This window comes from Carcharodon carcharias, chromosome 3 (assembly GCF_017639515.1).
Source record: "Carcharodon carcharias isolate sCarCar2 chromosome 3, sCarCar2.pri, whole genome shotgun sequence".
In the NCBI taxonomy this organism is placed as follows: Eukaryota; Metazoa; Chordata; class Chondrichthyes; order Lamniformes; family Lamnidae; genus Carcharodon; species Carcharodon carcharias.
In genome coordinates this window covers 98,493,074-98,518,380 of record NC_054469.1, presented here as the reverse complement: position 1 = coordinate 98,518,380, position 25,307 = coordinate 98,493,074, and the positions used below count along the sequence as shown (strand labels likewise).

Here is a 25,307-nt window from a genome sequence, read left to right as displayed (position 1 = left end):
GCATCTGTGGAGAGAGGAATAGGGTTAATGTTTTGAGTCCAATATAACTCTCCTTTGGAACTACTGAAGAAATCATATTGGACTTGAAATGTTAACTCTGTTTCTTTCTCCACTGGTGCTGCTAGACCTGCTGAGTTTTTCCAGCATTTTATGTTTTTATTTCTGTTCTACACACTGTTGAGATGCAAACACTATCTAACACAGCACAATTGTGACTAATGCACTAATTTCCAGACTAATGCTTCTTGTAACTGGTACAGTTCCCTGAGATTGATCATCATCTTCAACTTCCAAATTCTTTGTGCCATGTGTCGCTTCGAAAACCCTGCTGTTCCATTTGGTCAGTTCATCACATGATGATATTTTGAGTCACATCAGAAGCAACTATTAACAGTTCCCTGGGCATTCCTGGAGCTCATTTGTCTATTGTTGCTACTCCAATCCTGTCGTCTGCTATGATATCCAGGTTTGATGGAAGTACCTTCATCCTCATTCCTTCCGTGTGTAACCCTTTGCTTTTGCTGATGCCTGCATCCTGTTTCAGAATAATCTCAAAAGACATCAATTGTTGAGATCTCCATCCTTTGTGACACCTTGGAATGTCCCATTTGCCCCTTCAAGTCTACTGGAAATGACTGCTTCCCCAGGAATTTTTTTAAAGTAGCAGACATTTGATCCAAAAGGGTGTTTCATTCTGAGAATTGAATGCCAATTAAACCAGAAGCCTATCTGTTTGGGACACCTAAGCACAATCCAGCATTTAAATGCAAAATAAATAAAGTATCTCCAAAGTAAATTCCTGCAATCTTTTATACAGTCTATTAATGTCCATGATATATTCCTCTATGGAATGACCATCTGTCTTTCAAAATCTGTCAAAGTCTGACCATGTCTCATAGGCATCTAAGAGATCATCTTCATCATAACTTTCATGTATGAAGCTTAATAGAAGATCCAAAATTCCATCAGTATCCAATTAATGGGCATTAAGCTCATGAAATACTTCGCTTCTGATTTTACTTTTGTTCAGAAGAAACAATGCCAAAGCCATACATAGAAACATAGAAAATAGGAGCAGGAGTAGAGCCTGCTCTGCCATTCATTATGATCATGGCTGATCATCCAACTCAATAGCCTGCTCTCGCTTTCTCCCCATATCCTTTGATCCCTTTCACCCCTTCTCCTTCTAACACCTTCTTGAAAACTTATAATGTTTTGGCCTCAACTACTTTCTGAATTCCACAGGCTCCCCTCTCTGGATGAAGAAATTTCCCCTCATCTCAGTCCTAAATGGTCTACCCTGTACCCTCAGACTCTGACCCCTGGTTCTGGACTCCCCCACCATCAGGAACATCCTTCCTGCTTCTACCTTGTCTAGTCCTGTTATTTTATAGGCTTCTATGAGATCCCCCCACCCCTCATTCTTCTGAACTCCAGCGAATATAATCCTAAATGACTCCATCTCTCCTCATATGTCAGTCCCGCCATCACAGGAATCAGTCTGGTAAACCTTTGCTGCATTCCCTCTATAGCAAGAACACCCTTCCTCAGATAAGGAGACCAAAACTGCACACAATATTCCAAGTGTGGTCTCAACAAGCCCCTGTATAATTGCAGCAAGACATCCCTGCTCCTGTACTTGAATCCTTTCGCTATGAAGGCCAACATACCATTTGCCTTCTTTACCGTCTGCTGCACCTGCATGCTTACCTTCAGCAACTGGTGTCTCATTGCACATTACCCTGTCTCATTTTATAGCCATTCAAATAATAATCTGGCTCCCTGTTTTTGCTGCCAAAGTGGATAACCTCACATCTATCCACATTATATTGCATCTGCCATGCATTTGTCCACTCACTCAGCTTGTCCAAGTCACACTGAAACATCTCTGCATCCTCCTCACAGCTCACCCTCCCATCAAGCTTTGTGTCATCTGTCGTTGTTTTTCCTTCAGTAAAGACATAACCCATGCCCACATGTTCAGTGGTCCTAAGGTTCAAATTTGGAGAAAATTGGTGGGTATTTATACTTTACCAATAATTTACACTTGTTTTCAACCATTCTTCACAAAAGTAGTGCAGATTACAATCTCGTTTCTGAAAAAAATTCTTAGTTTCTTTACCTTTAGACAAACATTCTCTGCTACCATTAGTAAACTTTTGACAGTCAGATGGTGAAGTAGGAAACCAGGCACCAATCTTTTCCTTAATAGTAAATTAATTTACAGAATGCAGTAATACAAATGTCTGCCTCCTCCCTAACCAATGCCCTTTTCTCTTTGTTGATGCTCAAGTTATTTAATCAATCAGTATCTTTCACCTATATATCCTTAAATTTAATGCTACAGTTAACATACTATTAACATGGGAGCCCTGTCCAATTAAGGATAGCAGGTAGACTCCCAAGAATAGAGGGCCAATAGGAGACCGTCCAGCACTAGAGTATCACTGTCCCCAGATCAGAGGTGAGCAGTACTGAAGTAGGTGGGAAACCACAATAATGCCCCTGAAGATTTGTTAATATTTAAAAATAAATGTGGCCAGAGCTCTGATGCCAGTATTGTTGTGAGGAAACCACTCCATAGGATGGCCTGCAGCTACAGGTAATCAAGACTGCAAAGGTGGGAAGGGAAGTTAAATAAGGCATTGCAGGCTTCTGGCCTGCTGCTGGAAGGCCAGCTTAAAACTCTGATGGGCTTCAACCTTAGCGGGGAGCCCATATTCTGTTTGGAAGATTCCAAATGGTGTGTAAAGAGTGCCCTCAATAGGCATTTTAATTGGCTACCCACTGCTGACAGGCAGGTAGCCATCAATCCCCAGAAGCTGCATCTCTCAAATTAGGCTACAGGCAGGAACCTACCAGCTGACTGAAACACCAACCAGTTACATAAAATTGCCAGCACATCTGCCTCAGCACTTCATGAAAATTCAGCCCAATATGTAGGTAGATACAGACTTCTTAACTTGAACTTACAATAGTATCGTTTGTGGCTCTGAATGGCATGTGAACCACTGGACCAAAGAGGGCTATGTTGGGTGGAATTCCTGAACTAGGGAAGGAGTACCTTCAAACATACCTTTAGGCAGCAGCTGTATCTTTTTTTGTTCCACACTCCCATCCCAGTTGAGTTTTCAGGATAAATTAAATGGAATGGTGTTGCACCCCAAATTTCAGGCCACAACTCTTCTTGTATTCTATCCCTGCTCCAAAGGGCTGGAATTTCTTAACTATTTTTAAACTATGTGGATCTCTGCTCCTGAAAGGGCAGTGAAGACAGAAAAAAAAAGGATTTTTTTTTGCCATATACTGGCAAAAATCTTTTAAAATATTGAGGATCAATAAAGGAGTAAATTTTCATCTTCACCATCTAAGTGGTAATTTGGTAAAATGGATCACTCACCTTTCATGAAATTTTTTATGGAACATGAACAATTTTTTATTCCATTGAAACCCGTGGAATAAAAATTGAATAGGTTTTATAAAGGGCTGCTGATCCGTGCTGGCTAATTACCTCTGAACACTCTGTGAAAACAAAAACTTATGCTGGTATCTTTGTTTAAAAATCACAACTCCATGGATTACAGTATTCACTGGAGGTGCCATTACTTTAGGAATTAGGCCCTTTAACACACTGTCAGTGTCGTGACCTTCAACTAACTATTTGAGCTTATAAGTGAGTCATACCTCACTTATAAAGTAAAGATTTCTGTCCAGTTGCTGTAAGGTATTATCGACTGTCATATCATTTGCATCAAAGTCCTGATTTGTAAGATTGACTCATAAGATCTGATAAAACTTGCTATCCAGTTTCCAAAATACATTTAAAGCATGCAAAAATTGTAGAAGGGCACCATTTTATGAACTAAATGCATTGTGCTCGCATCATGGTTTATTGAATGTGTGGGGCTAAAATTTAGTTTAATATTAAAGCTGTCCTCTTAACTCAGCCAAGTTTTCATGATTTAAAATTTACCAACATTCCAATTATGTAAATAATGCATTACCATTAAATTTTTATTTATTTAAATAGTAATTTTACTTCTAATTACAGATATGCAGTAATTTTTAGTTATACAATCCAGCGGTATAAGCATTCACTCTTACAGCATAGTTTGTGCCTGCAGCTCTGCCTACGGGAAATTTCTGTTTCCATTCTTATTGCCAGCAGTGAGAAAATAGTATACATTTCCCAACAGGAAGGCATGCAAAATGATAATCACAGCGAAACCAGGTCACACCTTCAAAAGTGCAAAATTTAGTAAGGACCTGGTGAATTGCTCATTTGGAACTGAGGCAGCGGCCCAGATTTTCCATGTGTGTTTGGTGGCATGAGCGGACAATATGGTGCGATCAGTTTCACAACAGCATGAAACCAGTTTGAACATCCGCTTAGCCCGCCAATGGCAGGCTGCATTTCCCACCATCAGACATTAGGAACCTCATTATAATACATCGCATATCATTATAAGGCCAGCCTGCCGGACTCATCACCCCACCTGCTGGATCGTCCGCCCACGTTGGCGGGAAAACATGATGACGTGTTTCACAACAGCACATAATCAACGTGCACGTGGCAGGGCGAACTTTGCTCAGGACTTCAAGATTTGTTTGCCTACCTTGCCTCGGTCAGCATTCGCAGTCATCAGTGCCAGGTTTCACAGACAGCATCATATCTCTTCTAGGGGGGCTCACGGGTAGGTGTCTACCTCCCAGATCAGCCATATTTGGGTGGTTTTTCAATGTCTGCAGGGCAAGGCCTTGCTTGGGGAAAAGGGAAGTGACCTCAGGCAAGGGACGAGGCTGCAGGACGAGAGTTGTACTGGGGAGGAGAGTATCCCAAAGTGTGCGTGGGGGCACATGTTGATCTGTGCAAGTGTCCTCAAGGTGGTGAAGGCTGAGGAGGCAGTCTCCAGAGGAGATGATGCCAGATGGACATGTGGGGGTACGTGTGTGAGAGTGTGTGGTGATGTCCCTTGAGCTGGCAGTAAGCGAGATGCCAGTGACTGTGTGATGGGCTTGGGCATGTGAATTTAGAGTGATGAGATGGTTGCCATACCCTGCTATACAAATGAGATAATTCATCTTCTTTCTGCATTGGATGGCCAACCTCTGCTGTGCAGCATTGGCACTGACCACCACTGCCACCGTCTGTCATGCTGGATTGATGACGCCGCTGCCCATCTTGCGGCCAGAGTGGGGGTAGAGGACATCCCGGAGGACCTCCACAGCGTCCAAATGACATTCCAGTGAGGCTTCATTAAATCCGGGGGGCTGCAGTCTTTTTGCCTTTCGTGGACATCTTCCCTGAAGTAGCCCTGGGCTGGAAGCACTGAGATGTATGCGTGCAGCTGGCCATTAAATATAGCGCCTAGCATGATGAAACGGCAAGGTGATAGCGGGTGGGCAAATGACAGCCCAACCACCATCAAAACGGCATGTTTCCTGGGAATGCATAAATAATGTGGTGCATTTGGGACGATACAGTGTGAAAAGCTGCCACAGCGGCCTGTGGGTAAAACATCGTTTTACCCGCTCTCTACCGCATTTAGTGTGAATCTGGGATGATTCCACCCAGTGAGTATTGCAGGAGGATCTAAAGGGGTGAGTGAGAACTAGAAAAATACAATCGAGCACCTGGTGACAAGCTAAAAGAGAAAGAAAGGCTGGAAGTCCTTCTGTGCAAAGTATTACCATTTCTGTATCAATGGAAAAAAAACCCTGCCTTTTTGTAGATATAGTTTTTGTAGGTTTTTTTTTGTTTTACCTAATTGAGGCCTCCATTCCTCTATTTTACTATTCTGATGACCCAAAAGTGTCCCAGAGTGGCTCCAGTGATTTCAATGGAAGAAGATACTTTGAAGTGGCTGCTCTGGACATGCCTGATCACTATTGTTTATATATACAGTGATAGAGTGATACCCACTGGTTAGTGATTTTAGCCTGCTCAGGTGCTGCTCTAGGAGCTTTGGTCAAAGGGTGAAAATAAAAAAAAATTTAATTATTGATATCTATCATAGCCCTCAGAAACATCTCAAGGTGTTTCACAGAGCAAATTAAAGAAAGTCTTGTATTCATATTAAAAACATATATTAAACTTACTATGTTACACTGAGAAAGTCTAATTATAATTTCTGTAGCAGTCATACAAGAAATAGTGCAACATATAATTGTAAAATGTAGAGTTTCAATGTGAAGAACTAGTAAGTTAGGGGATGCACAGGCCTCTCAGTTCCTTGAATGGATGAGGTCATTTACATAGTCAGAATAGACTTCCAAGGCCTAGAATGACACTTCAGCAGCACATGCTCTGATTTACTGTTGGAAGGTGGAGTAGCCAACAGCTACACTGGAGGTCTTAAAAGGCCATGCTCTTGGAACTCCTTAGGTAGCCAAGGGATTTCCTCAAACATGGGACTTTGAAGCAGAGGAAAAGGCAGAAAACTTGATTTCTTACAGCTCTCACTTCCTGGAATTTAAAGCAGTAATTGGAAAAGGATGGATCTCAAATTTATGCCCCACCAGGTGATCTGTCCACTCTATGCTTTGACCCCAGGTTGGAGTTTCGTTGCAAATGCTTTATTAAATAGGGAATTAGGCATATGTATTAATTCACTACTTCAATATTATGCAGTTTGAATTTTGTGCAGCGCTTTTCAATTTCTAATTACTTAACAGAAATAGGTACTTCAAATAGATATTAATTTATCAATTGCCTGTTTCTACATGTCCACTTTAACAATTGATTAAAAGTCTTTCTATTTTTTCTCCTATTTCAGTTAATAGGGTGTATTATTGGCAGACAAGGAAGCAAAATAAATGAAATTAGGCAGATGTCAGGAGCACAAATCAAGATTGCTAATGCGGCAGAAGGTTCCACAGAGCGACAGGTTACCATCACAGGATCACCTGCCAATATTAGCCTGGCACAGTACCTCATAAATGCAAGGTAGGTTCACTATTGTCCTGTGATATCACCAGAAAAGAGAATGCATTGCACATTGACTAAGAAATGGTGCACTGTGTTAGGACCAGTCCCTGGGAGAAGTCCCCTCAATTTTGTTTTGATACCAGACAAGGCACCCCAAATTATTATGCTTTCAGATGAGGAGGGATGAACTGACTCCCTTCTTTATTCAACCCCCTTGGTTGATCGTAACAACGTTAATTTTAAAGAATCCCTGGAATTTTGGCATTTATTGCTAAAGGAATAGAGTATAAAAATAGGAAAGTGTTGTTGCAACTGTACAAGGCATTGATGAGATCGCACCTGGAATACTGTGCACAGTTTTGGTCGTCTTACTTGAGGAAGGATATAGTTGCATTGGAGGCGGTTCAGAGGAGGTTCACTAGATTGATTCCAAAGATGTGGGGCTTTTCTTATGAGGAGAGATTGAGCAGATTTTCCTGGTCCAAATGTATTTATGTTTTAGATGGAGCCAATTTAATCAGGCTTTCTTGAAAGAAAGAATGAGTTTATTAGTTACTAAAACTTCAGAAAAAATAATAAAAATGCAATGCACATATACACAGATTAGAACATAAGAACATAAGAACTAGGAGCAGGAGTAGGCAATTCAGCTCCTCGAGCCTGCCCAGCCATTCAATACGATCATGGCTGATCTCATTTCGGCCTCAACCTCAATTTCCTGCCCTCTCCTCATAACCTTTCAACCCGTTACTAATTAAAAATCTGTCTATATCCTCCTTAAATTTATTCAGCGTCCCGGCATCCACTGCACTCTGTGGCATTGAATTCTACAGATTCATGATCCTTTGAGAAAAGTAATTCCTCCTCATTTCTGATTTAAATCTACCACCCCTTAGCCTAAAACTATAGCCTCTATCCCCTTTAGCATCTTATATACCTCAATTAGATCTCTTCTCATCCTTCTAAACTCTAACTAGTATAGGCCTAAACTGCTCAATCTCTCCTCATAAGACAAGCCCCCCATCTCTGGAATCAATCTAGTGAACCTCATCTGAACCGCCTCCAATGCAACTACATCCTTCCTCAAGTAAGGGGACCAAAACTGTGCACAGTACTCCAGGTCTGGTCTCATCAATGCCTTGTACAGTTGCAACAACATTTTCCTATTTTTATACTCTATTCCTTTAGCAATAAATGTCAAAATTCCATTTGCTTTCCTTATTACCTGCTGCACCTGTATACTAGCTTTCAGCAATTCATGCACGAGGACACCCAGATCCCTCTGCACTGAAACATTCTGAAATTTCTCTCCATTTAAATAATAAATCACCTTTTTATTCTTCCAACCAAAATGGATAACCTCACACTTATCCACATTAAATTCCATCTGCCAGATTTTGGCCCATTCACCTAACCTGTCCAAATCAATTTGTAAATTTCTTATTTCTTCATTACAACTTACTTTCCCACTTATTTTGGTGTCATCTGCAAATTTAGCAATATTACCTTCTACCCCTGAATCCAAGTCGTTAATATAGATTGTAAATAGTTGGGGCCCAATGACCAAACCCTGTGACAACCCACTAGTTACAGCTTGCCATCCAGAAAAAGACCCATTTATCCCGACTCTCTGCTTTCTGTTGGTTAGCCAATCCTCTACCTAAGCTAATATATTACCCCTAACTCCGTGTGATCTTATCTTGTGTATTAATCTTTTGTGCGGCACCTTATCAAAGGCCTTCTGGAAATCCAGGTATACTATAGGATCCCCATTATCCACTTTGCTTGTCACATCTTCAAAGAACTCTAGCAAATTAGTCAAACACGGTTTACTCTTCATAAAACCATGCTGACTCTGATAGATTGCATTTTGTCTTTCCAAATGCCCCATTACTATTTCCTTAATAATGGATTCCAACAATTTCCCAATGACAGACATTAAACTAACTGGTCTATAGTTTCCTACTTTCTGCCTCCCCACCTTTTTGAATAAGGGTGTTGTATTGGCGTTTTTTCAATCCACTGGAACCTTTCCGGAATCCATGGAATTTTGGAATATTATAGCCATGCATCCACTATCTCCACTGCCACTTCCTTTAAGAATCTGGGGTATAGGCCATCAGGTCCTGGAGACCTGTCACCCTTTAATTCCAATAGTTTGCTCAGTATTTCTTCTCTAGTGATATTGATTGTTCTAAGTTCCTCCTTCTCTATACCCTCTGCTCCACCTGTTACTATCGGGGTGGTACTAATGTCCTCCACTGTGAAAACTGAGGCAAAATATTGATTAAGCATCTCTGAAAAATGAGAAGTGAGTCCAGAAATAAGAGTTAAAAAAGATACACTTATTAGTCTTTGGCTTGTCGTGAGTTGTAGGTGGTGAAACGTTGTGGCCGTTAAGTTGGGTGATTCCTGTAGAGCTGACTTTGGCAATTGAGCGGTTAGTTTGGAGATTCTTGGTTCTGCAAGTTAACTGAAAGGAGTTGTCTTGTTTCCTTTTTAACTGTGGCTTTGCTGACTTGTAACTTGCTTCCAGCAGAGAGAGAGAGAGAGACCTTTTTTTAACCTGCAAACGTAGGGATGCGAAGTTACTGGTCTTCAGCTGTGACCTTCACAGCACACACTAGCACAGTAGAACTAGAACACCAGACTAGCACGTGGAGACCAGCATTGCAGTTAGCTTTTTAACCCCTTTTCTTGTGTATCCCTGGAAGCAAAAAAAGACATGTCTTTCGCCCAGAAACTGCCTTCTTTCAACTCGGATCATGTCCTTGGCATGGGATATTAGTCAACAGGAGATGATTTCTGCTGAGATGGTAATCAGCCTTTTTGCACTGCATTTCTTTCTTTAAAGTGTCTCTGCCTGAGAAGCCCTGACACTTTTTTAGGTGCAACATTCTGTTCTCTCGAGCTAGTTGGTCACATGTAATCCACATAGGAATTTTCCAGCAAGTGGTTACTTTACAGCCTCAGCCAGCTTTTGCTTGTATGTCCTTTTAAAAAAAAAATCTTACTTAAAAGTTCAATATGTCTGTAAATAATTCAGGATTATGACTTGCTGTCATAGCAATTGTTTGTTGCAATCAAAAAGCTAGTGCTACAGTCATGCATGTAGAGGATAAATAGTGGGGAATTATGACTGTTCATTCCGTAAATAATTTTAAAAATCATAACTCATAAATGAATAGATTGCCTTAAGATTCAATAAGATTCAACCTTGTTTCCCACTATGCCTCACTGTATTCTGTTTATACTATCAGAATCCTTCTAACATAAAGAGAAATTTATTTGTTAAAAAAGCTACTTGTAATTATGAATCAAAGCACAATAAAACCACTTCAGTTTGATTTCATAAGGAATCTGTTACAAGTGATATACTGATAATCTCATTCTGTTTTAATGGAATAAAAACTATTTTGTTCGGATCTGTTGAGCTGGCATATGACTTCCATTTAATAATAATCTGACCAGGAGTATTTTACAACAGTCCCTTCATTAGATTTTCATAATAATAAAAAAGTTCATAGTTACGTCCTGATCTGTTATGGTCCATGCATTGAAGTAGCACCGAAGTGAAGCAAATATCTCCCTCAAAAGGTAGCTGCAAAACTTGAAAAAGGTCACAAATATGTTTTGGCAATTAATTTTAAAAGTGCCCATATTTTTCTTAAGATTTTACAAATAATAAGTACAATAACATGCAAATGTTCTTACAAATGCAAAATACTGTAAGTGCTGGAAACCTGAAATAAAAATAGAAGATGCAGGAAATATTCAGCATAAGAACATAAGAGCATAAGAAATAGGAACAGGAGTAGATCGTTCAGCCCCTCGAGCCTGCTCTGTCATTCAATAAGATCATGGCTGATCTTCTTGTGTTTTGATTGCCAAATTCCTATATAACCCTGATAATCTTTGATTCGCTTGCCTAAGAAGAATCTATCAACCTCTGCCTTAAAAATGTTCAATGACCCCGCCTCCACCACCTTCTGAGGCAGAGAGTCCTAAAGTCGCACAACCTTCTGAGAGAAACAAATTCTCCTCATCTCTGTCCTAAAAGGGCGGCTCCTAATTTGAAAACAGTGCCACCTAGTTCTGGATTCATCCACAAGAGGAAACATCCTTTCAACGTCCACCTTGTCAAGGCCGTTCAGGATCTTGTACACTTCAATTAAATCACTCCTCACTCTTCTAAACTCCAGTGGAAACAAACCCAATGTGTCCAACCTTTCCTCATAAGACAACCCACTCATTCCAGATATCAATCTGGTAAACCGCTTTTGAACCACCTCCAATGCATAAGGAGACCAAAACTGCACACAGTATTTGAGGTGCAGTCTCACCAATGCCCTGTATAACTGAAGCATAGCATCCTTACTTTTATAATAAAATAAAAACAAAATACTGCGGATGCTGGAAATCCGAAACAAAAATAAAAATACCTGGAAAAACTCAGCAGGTCTGACAGCATCTGCGGAGAGGAGCACAGTTAACGTTTTGAGTCTGTATGACTTTTCAACAGAACTAAGGAGAAATAGAAAAGAGGTGAAATATAAGCTGGTTTAAGGCGGGGGAGGTGGGGGGGGGGGGGGTATGTGCATGGGACCAGTAGAGCTGGATTAAATAATGAAAATAGATGGGAAAAGAAAAATCTATATAAATTATTAGAAAAAAGGGGGATCGGAAAGGGGATGGCGATGGAGGAGAGAGTTCATGATCTAAAATTGTTGAACTCAATATTCAGTCCGGAAGGCTGTAAAGTGCCTAGATATATATAGGTTTTTCTTTTCTCACCTATTTCCATTATTTTTAAATGTATTTCCATCCATTGTTTTATCTCTGCCCTTTAGCCTATTTCAATCCCTTCCCCCCACCCCACCCCCACTAGAGCTATCTGTACCTTGCTCGTCCTGCTTTCTACCCTTAATGTCACCTATTAGCCCATTCCTTCGATAATATCACCACCTCCTTCAACATCTCTTTGTCCTTTTGTCTATGACATCTTTTGGCTATCTCCACCTATCATTGGCGCTCTATCCAGCTCTACTGGTCCCACCACCCCCTCCCCCCCCACCACCACCACCCTTAAACCACTTAATTGTTCCATTACATGCTTCTGTTTTTGGAGTAGCAATTTCCTCTTTCACTGCTTGCTTAGGCCATAGGCGGGAAATAAAGGGAGAGATGAAGGGAGCCTACAGGATAGGCTCCAAGAACTTCTTGTAAACCCACAATAGAACTGGAATGACTATGCAAGTTCTGTTGTAGAGTCATACGGACTCAAAATGTTAATTGTGTTCCTCTCCGCAGATGCTGTCAGACCTGCTGAGTTTTTCCAGGTATTTTTATCCTTACTTTTATGTTCACTCCCTCTCATAATAAAGGATAGCATTCCATTAGATAAAAACAAAAAAACTGCGGATGTTGGAAATCCAAAACAAAACAAAAACAGAATTACCTGGAAAAACTCAGCAGGTCTGGCAGCATCAGCAGAGAAGAAAAGAGTTGACATTTCGAGTCCTCATGACCCTTCAGCAGAACTGAGTAATATTAGGAGAGGGGTGAAATATAATCTGGTTTAAGGTGGAGGGGGCGTGGGGGGAGATAAGTGGGGGGGGGGTGTTGTAGGGACAAGCAAGCAGTGATAGGAGCAGATAATCAAAAGATGTCACAGACAAAAGAACAAAGAGGTGTTGAAGGTGGTGACATTATCTAAACGAATGTGCTAATTAAGAATGGATGGCAGGACACCCAAGGTACAGCTCTAGTGGGGGTGGCATGGAAAGACTAACAGGGCATAAAAGGTATAGATTTAAAAATAATGGAAATAGGTGGGAAAAGAAAAATCTATATAAATTATTGGAAAAAACAAAAGGAAGGGGGAAGAAACAGAAAGGGGGTAGGGATGGAGGAGGGAGTTCAAGATCTAAAGTTGTTGAATTCAATATTCAGTCCAGAAGGCTGTAAAGTGCCTAGTCAGAAGGATCATCCTCCGCTTTTTCCACCAACTCCAACATGATGCCACCACCAAACACATCTTCCCTTCACCCCACCCCGGCGGCATTTCATAGGGATCGTTCCCTCCAGGACACCCTGATCCACTCCTCCATCACCCCCTACTCCTCAACCCCCACCTATGGCACCTACCCATGCCCACGCAAAAGATGCAACACCTGCCCCTTCACTTCCTCTCTCCTCACCGTCCAAGGGCCCAAACATTCCTTTCAAGTGAAACAGCATTTCACTTGCATTTCCCCTAACTTAGTCTACTGCATTCGTTGCTCCCAGTGCGGTCTCCTCTACATTGGAGAGACCAAAAGTAAACTGGGCGACCGCTTTGCAGAACACCTGCGGTCTGTCCGCAAGAAAGACCCAAACCTCCCTGTCGCTTGCCATTTTAACACTCCATCCTATTCTCTTGCCCACATGTCTGTCCTTGGCTTGCTGCATTGTTCCAGTGAAGCCCAACACAAATTGGAGGAACAACACCTCATCTTCCGACTAGGCACTTTACAGCCTTCTGGACTGAATATTGAATTCAACAACTTTAGATCTTGAACTCCCTCCTCCATCCCCACCCCCTTTCCGTTTCTTCCCCTTTCCTTTTGTGTTTTCCAATAATTTATTTGGATTTTTCTTTTCCCACCTATTTCCATTATTTTTAAATCTATACCTTTTATGCCCTGTTAGTCTTTCCACCCCACCCCCACTAGAGCTGTACCTTGGGTGTCCTGCTATTCATTCTTAATTAGCACATTCGTTTAGATAATATCACCACCTTCAACAGCTCTTTGTTCTTTTGTCTGTGACATCTTTTGATTATCTGCTCCTATCACTGCTTGCTTGTCCCTACAACCCCTCCCCCCGCCGACTTCTCCCCCCCCCCCCCCCACCTTAAATGAGCTTATATTTCACCCCTTTCCTAATATTACTCAGTTCTGCTGAAGGGTCATGAGGACTCGGAACGTCAACTCTTTTTTTTACCACCGATGCTGCCAGACCTGCTGAGTTTTTCCGGGTAATTCTGTTTTTATTATAGCATTCCATTAGCCTTCTTAATTACTTGCTGTACCTGTATACTAATTTTTGTGACTCATGTATTAGAACACCCAGATCCCTCTGCTCCTCAGAACTATGCAACCATTCTCCATTTAAGTAATACTCTGCTTTTTTGTTCTTCCTGCCAAAGTAAGCAACTTCATATTTTCCCTCATTAAACTCCATTTGCCAGATCTTTGCCCACTCACTCAACCTACCTATATCTATCTGCAACCTCTCATGCCCTCTTCACAACATACTTTCCTACCTACCTTTGTGTCATCTGCAAATTGAGCTACCATGTCTTCCCTCCCCTCATCTCAGTCATTGATATAAATCGTAAAAAGTTGAGGCCCCAGTACAGACACCTGTGGGACTCCACTCATCACATCCTGCCAATCAGAAAAATACCCATACCCATTTATGCATACTCTCTGCTTTCTTCCAGCCAGCCAATCTTCTATCCTTGCTAATATGTTACCCCCTACACCATGCACTTTTATTTGCTGCAAGTCTGGCAGCATCTGCAAAGAGAGGAACAGGGTTAGCAGGGGGAATTTAATGCTCCCCCGGTGGTGGGCTGGGAAGTGAGGGAGGGATGTATAATAGGCAGAAAGGTAGGGGCAATTACCCATTCGCCTTCCTGTGTTCCAACCCACCCCGATTAAGTTCAGGGCGGGAAGGGTCAAGGATGGCCTTCCTGCCTGGAGGGCAGTTTAGGGCCTCATCCTGCTGCTGGGATTCAATCAGTGACAGTCAGGGTCCACACCAAGTAGGGAAGCCGCCAATTAAAGCGTGGTGCGCTTGAGGCCTGGTGGGGAGGTCCTTCTTCCTCGGGCATCCTGTGCCGAATGAAGGGATCTGACGACAGGAACAGAGGGGTCCTCAGGAAGCCATCCACTGATCTTGATTATGACTTCCCTCCTGACACAGCAGATGGTAAATACTGAGCTGTTCAAATACCAAAGGGAAACTTGAAACAACTGTCACAACTAATTTTCCATTTGTATAAATTTTAAGATGCATGCCTTGAATTCAGTAGTAATACAACCAGCAAGTCTTATAGGTTTTTTATAAAACTAAATTAAACATTTATTAATAAAAGAGATGATTTTCAAATAGATCTATAAATTACTATGATAACATCTAAATCCCCTAATCAATCTAACTCCCAGTTACACTTTCTTAAAGGCAAGAGTAAGGCACATGAGGCAGAAATTTTTACTCGGTGGGCAAGTGTGCGGCTGACTCGCTCGAGTGTGAAAAGCATGCCAACATCAATGCGCAGTCGCATGATATTTCGGTCGACCGGCTTGCGCTGGAGCCCGCAGGACATTTAAAAGGCCTGTTAAGACCATTAATTAATCAATTAACTTAAATTTTTCACTGCCCGTCCAACCTAACAGTCACATGTTTTATAATGTTTTTCAATTCTTTATTTTTTTTTTGAAAACCCTTCATCTCCTAGAGGCAGCTCTGTGCCTCAGGGAGATTCTCAAATGCACACCCATGCGCCTGCGTGAAGTTCGCGCTCACCCCGCTCACCCTCCTACCCCCACCCCACACAGGCAGCACTGAGCGCTGCTGCTCACGTTTCATGCTGGGCAGGCCTTAATTGGCCCGCCAACACGAAACCGCCTTCCGACCTCGATAGAGACCGGCGGTCAGCTTTCCTGACCACCCATGCCTACCCTCACCAAGCCCGCCTGACAAGGGCTAAGTTCTGCCCCATGTTTACATAATTAACATTTCAAACCTGACCTCTCTTCTCAGACCCAGGCACCCAGACTAAGCCAGACTAATTCAGTTAAGTGTTAGAAACACACACACATATACACACACATAAACACATCCCAATATTACTCTATTTTACAATAAATTCCAATAATATTATGAGAATTATTATATCTTCTTGACACATCCTCCCTCTCACTGGGGCCTCCCTGACTTGCCCTAGCAATTCAGCCTCACTTACCTTGGTCCAGGAGCTCCAGCAACGATTCTTTTAGTAGACTCCACTGCAATACCAACAGTGTCTACCATTCCTGGTTGGGTTCCAGTACTGGCAAGCTGCCAGCTTCTGTTTGGCTAGTAGCTCGGAGATGAGGTAATGACCCTGCATCAGGATGTCCAGTGGGAAATTATCCCACTGGGGCTCCTGGAAATAGTTGTAATGGTGTTGCTCTTCAGCTAGTAGATGGGCCATTAAATTCCGCCCAATATTTCAGGTCAATGACAATCAGAACTAATTGTTTGAGGTCAGAGTAGAGAAGGTCAGAAGGAGAAACATGAATACATGGCAATGAGTGAGATTGGAAGAAAGGGTGGGGTTAGATGAAAGTAAAGGGGAAGAAAGGCCCAGAGGGATATTAGTATCCAAGAATTGTTAAAGCTTGTGATCCTTGATAATACTGATTGTTCAGTGTCAGAGAACATAAGGATATAGGACATAGTGAAAGCACGGTAAAGGGTGAGATTGGAAGAAGGGACAGGATCAGTTGAAAGTGAAGGGAAGAAAAGCCATTGACCTGAAACATTCTTATTGTTTTTATTGTGGAAATGCTGTTTTTTCATTTGAAATTTCTATACTTCCGTGAGGAGGCTTTTTATTAAACATGACACATATTTTCCATTAGTTTGACCATATCACTAAAGTATATGTTTGCCTATTTCATTGACCAATAGCGCTTGGAAAAACAATTCTCTAGGCAATGGATGTTTTGATGCCAACAAGCTTCTGATTGGCTCCTAGCAGTGAAGCAGCCTTGGATCTGGAATCCATGGATAAAAATAATGCAAGACAGTTGATTATGAAATGTTGGTGGGAGCAGGGGGGTGGGGTTACTGTTATAATATCCTTATGCTCTTTTAGGTTTCTTGTTTCAACTCATAACAAAAACAGCAGGTTAGAAATGAAAGAGAATTGCAGGCTGGTCACCAAGACTAGAGATGCAGGAAAAGAAAATGTTTAGAGATATGAGCTTATTGAGCCATTGCTGAACAAAATAGGGTTTAAAAAGACACAATTATTTTTATATTTTGTTAAAAACCCAAAAATTTTTGAGTCGCAGGAAAATTGCAGTGACACAAAGTATATATTTTTATTTGATATAAACTATTTTGAAAAGTATCCATGTTGAGTACATTTAATATGAGAAGGCCTGATTGTTTCACTCTTGTGTGTTTGTATGATGCTATAGGTTATAAGAAAGCCAACTTTTGTCACATTCTCTGTCTACAGCTCCACAGGTATGAGCTCAATATGTTTAACTTCATACTTGTGCCCCACAATTTGTCCCTTACAAGACAAACCAGTCACAAACCCACAAACCATCCTAATTGATCCCAATCAAGCTGATATTCCGTCAGCAAACTCACGAGATATCAGTTTAAAGCCTAATCCATAAATGAATCACAAATCACGATGGGCCGAGGAGCCTCTTTCCGTGCCATAAACTCTGTGACATAAATTTACAATACTCATCTCCCATTGCCTGTTGCAAAAGCCAATTTATTACCAAAAGTAAACCTAACTTTCTTACATTGTTACTTGTAATTAATATTACTCCAAATTGCCTAAAGTGATCAGAGAATAAGTAAGGCCTACTTGGTCAACACAGAAATCCTAACAACAAGCTATCATCATGTTGTCAAAACTTAAGTTTACTTCTCTTGGTCTCATGAAGTGCCAGCAACTTTTGGCATAGTGCATTGCCTCATCTCAGAGTCTGACACAACAGATTTCTAGCTCTTTCTAACCCTAACTGACAAATTCCAAAATGGCCCGGAGCCTGCCTCCTCATGGGATCAAAACTTCTGCCCATAGAGTCATTACAGCACAAAAAGAAGCCTTTCAGCCCATCAAGTCCATGCTAACTCTGTAGAGCAATCCAGTCAGCCCCATTTCTCTACTCTATCTCTGTACCCCTGCAAGTTTATTTCCCTCATATGTATCTGCTTCCACTATCCTTAAAGGCAGTGAGCTCCAGGTCATTACAACTCACTAATTGAAAAAGTTCTCCCTCACAACTCCCTTTATCTCTTGCCCAAAACCTTAAATCTGTGTCCCCTCGTCCTTGTGCCATCAACTCATGGGAACAGCTTTTCTTTGTCTACCTTATGTAAACATGTCATAATCTTGTACACCACTATCAGATCTCTTCTCAATCTCCTTTGCTTCAAAGGGAGCAGCCCCAGTTTCTCCATCTGAACGTTGTAGCTAAATTCTCCCATCCCTGGAACTATTCTGATTAATCCTCTCTGCACACTCTCAAGGACCTTTACACTCTGCCTAAAGAGTGGGGTTCAGAAATGGATGCAATTCCCTAGCTATGAACAAAAAAACATACGAACGTATGAAATAGGAGCAGAAGTAGGCCATTCAGCCCCTCATTTCACCATTCAGTGATATCATGGTTGACCTGTTTGTGTTTCAGGTTCCACATTTCCATCTGCCACTGATAACCTTTGATTCCCTTGCCTAACAAGAATCTATCTAACTCTGCCTTAAAAATATTCAGTGACCATGCCTCCACCGCCTTCTGAGGCAGAGAATTCCAAAGTCGCACAATCCTCTGAGAGAAAAAATTTCCTCTCATCTCTGCCCTTTAACTGTGACCCATAATTTTAAAACAGTGCACCCTAGTCCTGGATTCACCCACAGGAGGAAATATCCTTTTCACAACCACCTTGTCAATACCATTCCGGATCTTATATATATTAGTCAAGTCACCCTTCACTCTTCTAAACTCCAGTGGAAGCAAGCCCAGCCTGTCCAACCTATCCTCATAAGACAACCCGCTCACTCCGGGCATCAATCTAGTAAAACTTCTCTGAACCACCTCCAATGCATTTACATCCTCCCTTAAATAAGGGGACCAAAACTGCACACAGTATTCGTGCAGCTGGGGTTTCACCAATGCCCTGTGTAACTGAAGCATAACGTCCTTACCTTTATGTTCAATTCGTCTCCTAATAACCTTAATAATGAGCTTTCTTGATTACATGCTGTACCTGCATATCAACTTTCCATGTCTCATGCACAAGAACACCTAGATTCCCCTGTACCTCAGAATTCTGCAGCTGTTCTCCATTTAAAAGTGGACAACTTCACATTTTCCCATAATATACTCCATCTGCCAGATTTTTGCCCACTCACTCAATTTATCTATATCTGTCTGCAAACTCCTTATGTCTTCTTCATAACATACTGTCCCACCTATCTTTGTGCCATCTGTAAATTTAGCTACCATGCCTTTGCTCCCCTTATCTAAGTCATTAATGTAAATTTTAAAAAGTTGAGGCCGGCAAGACTCCACTTGTCACATCCTGCCAATCAAACAAAGACCTATTTGTGCATACTCTCTGCTTTCTGCCAGCCAGCTAACCTTCTATTCAGGCTATACATTACCCCCTACCCTATGAGCTTTTATTTTCTGTAATAACCTTTGATGTGGCACCATATCAAATGCTTTCTGGAAATCCAAGTACAGTGTGTCTACAGGCCCACTCTTTCCACCACACATGTTACTCCTTCAAAGAACTCTAGTAAATTGGTTAAACATTATTTCCCTTTTATAAAACCGTACTGACTCTTCCTGATTACCTTGAGCTGTTCTAAGTGCCCAGCTATAACCTCTTTAATGATTGACTCTAACACCTTCCCGTCAAGCTAACAAGCCTATAGTTCCTGTTTTCTGCCTCCCTCCTTTCTTGAATAAAGGGTTATATTTGCTACTTTTCAATCTGATGGAACATTTCCAGAATCTATAGAATTTTGAAAAATTAATACTAACACATCTATTACCTCATTAGCCACCTCTCTTAAGATCATAGGACGAATTCCATCTGGAACCATTGTTTCATCAGTTTGCTCAGTACTGCTTGCCTAGTGATTGTTATTTCACTACATGTGACTCTCCCCTCCATCTCCCAATTTATAGCTATTACTGGAATGTTTTTTGTATCCACTATAGTGAAGACAGAAGCAAAATATTTATTCACTTCATCCGCCGTTTCCTTGTTATCTACTATTAACTCCCCATTCTCACTCTCTATAGGACTAACGCACTTCACTTACTCTTGTCTTTTTTAAATACCCGTAGAAACTCTTGTTGTCCATTTTTCCATTTCTAGCCAGTTTCCTCTCATACTCTAATTTATTTCTCCTCATTAACCTTTTAGTCATTCTCTGCTGCTCTTTATACTCTAACCAATCATCTGAATTGTCACTCATCTTTGCACAGCTATAAGCTTTTTCTTTAAGTTTGATGCTTTCCCTAACTTCCTTAGTTAACCATGGATCGTGGGTCCTCCCTTTACATTTTTTCTTTATAGTGGGAAAAAAATTATTCCAAGTATTCTGAAGTATCCCATTAAATGTCTACCACTGCTTCTCTATTGATCTATCCCCTAGTTTAGTGTCAGAGTTCACTTCAGCTAGCTCAGTTTCATGACCACATAGTTGCCCTTATTGAAGTTTAAAATACTAGTCTTAGATCCACTCTTCTCCCTTTCAAATTGGATGTAAACTTTAATCATACTGTGGTCCATACTGCCTAGAGGTGCCTTTACTCTGAGGTCATTAATTAATCCTGCCACATTACACAATACCAAATCTGATATAACCTGCTCTCTGGTCGGTTCCAGAATGCAATGCTCTAAGACACGATCTCGAACACATACTATGAACTCCTCATCCAGGCTACTGCTGCCAATCTGATTTTTCTAGTTTATTTGTAAAGTCACCCATGATAATTGCTGTCCCGTTATCACAAATACCTAACATTTCTTCTTGTTTGTCCTACATTGTGGTTACTGTTAGGGGTCTTGTAGACCACTCCCACTAGTGACCTCTTTCCCTCACTGTTCCTCATCTCACCAAAACCTATCCAAATCCTGATCTCCTGAACAAAGGCCATCTCTAATTATTGCACAAATGTGATCCTTGATTAACGATGCTACCCCTCCATCTTTATGTGGCTTCCTATTCTTCAATGTTCAGGACCTAATCCTTGTCATCTTGCAGCCAGGTCTCCGTAATGGCTATCAGATCATATTTACTTACTTCATTGTATGCCATCGATTCATTTACTTTGAATGCTATGCGCATTGAGAGCCTTTAGTTTAGTCTTTTTGTTATCTTTGTGACATCTAGTCATGATCCTTTGTGCATTCTTTGGTTTTTTTCTCTCTGTCCCTTCCTGCATTTCTCCAACCCTCATTTCCATATTGGCATAGATAGAAGATTTGCTAGATAATGTGAAAATAAATAGGAGCAATTCTTTTTACATAGTTTATACGATGGGGGTATTGCTTGCTATTATATTTTATGACTCCTTTTAATGTCCTGTAAATTACAGCTAGTCCATTTGGCATTACAAAAGCCAATATCTCCTTTGCTCTCTCTGATAACAGTACTTGCCAATATCCTCTTAGTAAGTCAATCCTTGTGATAAGTTTTGATTGTCCCCCTTTCTCATTGCCATCTTCCAACCATGATACAGGATACAATTTTGTTGCCACATTCACCTTTCAATAGTCCACACACAGTCTTAGTGTTCGATCCGGTTTAGGTATCAGCACAATAGGCAAACTCCAGGTACTGCAACTAAACTCAATGATGTCATTTTGAAGCATGAATTCAATTTCTTTCTGTACTTGTGATAGTTTTGCCAGATTTAATCTATAAGGATGTTGCCTTATCAAAGATAAAACTTCTACACACACATCATGTAAAGCTAAAAAACAGTCGATACAATAGGGCCATCCCTAATAGGAAATAAAAAGAATAGAATTTCCCTCCTAATCCTGTGGGTAGTCCTCATCATAGTTTTTAAAGTTTGAGTCCATTTTTCCAAAGCCCCTTGTGACTCCAGGTGATAAACTATTGACTTAAACTGTTTTATCCCCAACTATTCATTACTTCCGTAAACAGCTGTGACATGAAATTTAGTTAAGTCCTTCCCAGCTTATTCCCACAAGTAGCTTTGTGTGACTGCAGTAGGTTCTCCAAATCATTTTGACGCTTGTCTAGAAGGTAACTCAATATTACATTTACATTTTCAAGTACCCCCTCATTTTCCAATTTGATTAGAGGAAAATTGATTGCAAAATCCTTCACTTCTACCTCTTTCTTTTAATCTACTACCTCTAATACCTCTTTTTGGTCCTCTTCCCTGTCAAAGTACTTTTAAAGCATATTTACATGACACACTCTCTGCTTCTTTCTTATATTTGGAGTATTTATTAAATAATTTACTTCATTCAGCCTCTTTTCAATCCTGTGAGGCCCAGTAAACCTTGCCTTTAATGAGTCACCTAGTATTGGTAACATAACTAACACTTTCTCCCCAGCAACAAAACTACGAGCTATGGCTCTCCTATCTGCTTTCACTTTCATCACTTGCAGTGATATATTTAAATGTGCCCTAGCCAACTCACATACTCTGTCCAATCTTTATCTGAAGGTTGATACATAATCCAGGAGAATAGTTTCTGAATTTTAACCCACCATTTTCTCATGCATCAATTTCAGTGGTTCCCTTACCTCGTGACCATAGATTATTTTGAAAGGACTAAAACCAGTCGATACATTAGGACCATCCCTAATAGGAAATAACAAGAATAGAATTTCCCTCCTAATCCAATGGGTAGTTCTGATTATATGCCCTCATCATAGTTTTTAAAATTTGGGGTCATTTATCCAAAGCCGCTTGTGACTCCAGATGATAAGCTATTGAGTTAAACTGTTTTATCCCCAAACTGTTCATTACTTCCATAAACAGCTGTGACATGAAATTTGAACCCTAATCTGATTGTATTTCTTTAGGTAGACCATATCTTGTAAAAAATGTAGTCAACTTGTCCACAGTTTTCTGTGTTGCAATATTCCTTGAAGGCTTCTCTTCAGGAAACCTTGCAGACACATCCATTATTGTCAGTAAATACTGATTTCCACATTTAGTCTTAGGGAGCAGTTCTACACAATCAATCATGACCCTAGTAAAAATTCTTCAAATACTGGAATTGGAGTTAAAGGTGCCGGCTTAATCATTGCTCGTGGTTTCCCTGTCACCTGACATATTTGATATGTTTTACAAAATTTGACTAAATCTCTATGCAATCAGGGCCAACAAAAAGGTTTTTGTATTTTCGCCTGTGCCTTTCTAATTGCTAAGTGTTCCCCCATTGGAATTTCATGAGCTATTCTCAGAATCTCATTTCTGTATCCAGATGGTATAACAAAATGATACACTTCCCTCAAGCGTTCATCTGCTGAAACATGATAAGGCCACCATTTTCTCATTAAAACATTACCCTTAAGGTGATAACATTCTGGAATACATTCCGTCTCTGCTTCTGAGTATGCTGATTGATATAACCTTTTAAAAATTCATTCATAGGATGTGGGCTTCGCTGGCTGGGCCAGCATTTATTGCCCATCCATAGTTGCCCTTGAGAAGGTGGTGGTGAGTTGCCTTCCTGCACCACTGCAGTTCATGTAGTGCAGGTACTTCCACAGTGCTGTTAGGAAGGGAGTTCCAGGATTTTGACTCAGCGGCAGTGAAGGATATATTTCCAAGTCAGGACGGTGAGTGACTTGGAGAAGTGCCAGGTGGTGCTCCTCCCATCTGCCTACTGCCCTTGTCCTTCTAGATGCTAGTGGTTGTGGGTTTTGAAGGTGCTGTCAAAGGAGCCTTGGTGAAATCCTGCAGTGCATCTTGGAGATGGTACACACTTCTGCTGCTACTGTGCGTCATTAGTGGAGGGAGTGAATGTTTGTGGAAGTAGTGCCAATCAAGTGGGCTGCTTTGTTCTGGATGGTGTCAAGCATCTTGAGTGTTATGGGAGCTGCACTCATCCAGGCAAATGTGGAGTATTCAATCACACTCCTGACTTGTGTCTTGTAGATGGTGGACAGGCTTTGGGGAGTCAGGAGGTGAGTTACGTGTCGCAGGATTCCTAGCCTCTGAGCTACTCTTGTAGCCACAGTATTTATATGGCTAGTCCAGTTCAGTTTCTGATCAATAGTAACCCCAAGGATGTTGATAGTGGGGAATTCAGTGATGGTAATGCCATTAAACGTCATGGGGTGATGGTTAGATTCTCTCTTGTTGGGGATGGTCTTTGCCTCGCACTTGTGTGGCGCAAATGGACAGATGCAACTGCAGCAGGTAGGTTGGTGAGGATAAGGTCGAGTATGTTTTTCCCTCTTGCTTGTTCCCTCACCACTTGCAGCAGAACCAGTCTAGCAGTTATGTCCTTTAGGACTTGGCCAGCTCAGTCAGTAGTGGTGCTACCGAACTAATCTTGATGATGGACAATGAATTTCCCCACCCAGAGTACATTCTACATCTTTTCCACCCTCAGTGTTTCCTCCAAGTGGAGCACTATTTATGAGCTGAGGGAGGGCGACATGTAGTCATCAACAGGCGGTTTCCTTGCCCTGGTGCGATGAGACTTCATGCGGTTCAGCGTCAATGTTGAGGACTCCCAGGGCAACTCCCTCCTCACTGTATCCTACTTTTCTGTCACGTCTGCTGGATCTGTCCCGCCGGTGGGACAGGAGATACCCAGGAATGGTGATGATGGTGTCTGGGGCATGACCTGTAAGGTATGATTCTATGAGGATGACTATCTCAGGTTGTTGCTTGACTAGCTTGTGAGATAGCACTCCCAGTTTTGGCACTAGCCTCCAGATGTTAGTAAGGAGGCTTTTCAGTGTTCAGGGCTTAGTTTGCTGTGTCATTCCCAGTGCCTAAGTCGATGCTGGGTGGGCCGTCCTGTTTCATTCCTTTTATGTGGCTTTGTAGCAGTTCGATACAACTAAGTGTCTTGCTAGGCCATTTCAGAGGGCATTTAAGAGTGAACTACATTACTGCATATCTGGAGTCACATGTAGGCCAAACCAGGTATGGATGGCAGATTTCCTTCCCTGAAGTGAACCAGATGGGCTTTTACAACAATCAGCAATGATTGATCATTAGATCTTTTAATTCCAGATTTTTATTGAATTCAGGTTCCACCAGGGATTCGAACTTGGGTCCCTAGAGCATTAACCTGTGTCTCTGGATTACTAGGCCAGCGACAATACCACCATGCAATCACCTCCCCTAACTGTCTTATTTGCGTATCCTTATTCTGTTACTCTATCAACTGCCTTGAGCTAAATACCTCAGCTGCATTATCCTCCAATCTCTCTTCTTGAACAACCTTATCAAAAACAGTGTCAGCTAATTGAACTTCCAAATCTCCTCCCTGCCTTTTAACTTCCTATTCTTCCTGCTTCAACCAGTGAGCCTGTGATTTTGTTATCACATAACCTGGAAACAATCCAGGA

General features: G+C 41.3%; 1 protein-coding gene across 1 annotated transcript in view; it reads left to right on the top strand.

Moving 5' to 3' along the window:
• Nucleotides 1-25,307, top strand: part of zgc:110045 (uncharacterized protein LOC664755 homolog) — a 269,243-nt gene that overhangs the window by 236,286 nt on the left and 7,650 nt on the right. The window contains exon 13 of the mRNA XM_041184229.1: nucleotides 6,777-6,946. Within this exon, the coding sequence (XP_041040163.1) occupies nucleotides 6,777-6,946 (170 nt within the window). The remainder of the gene's footprint in view (nucleotides 1-6,776; nucleotides 6,947-25,307) is intronic.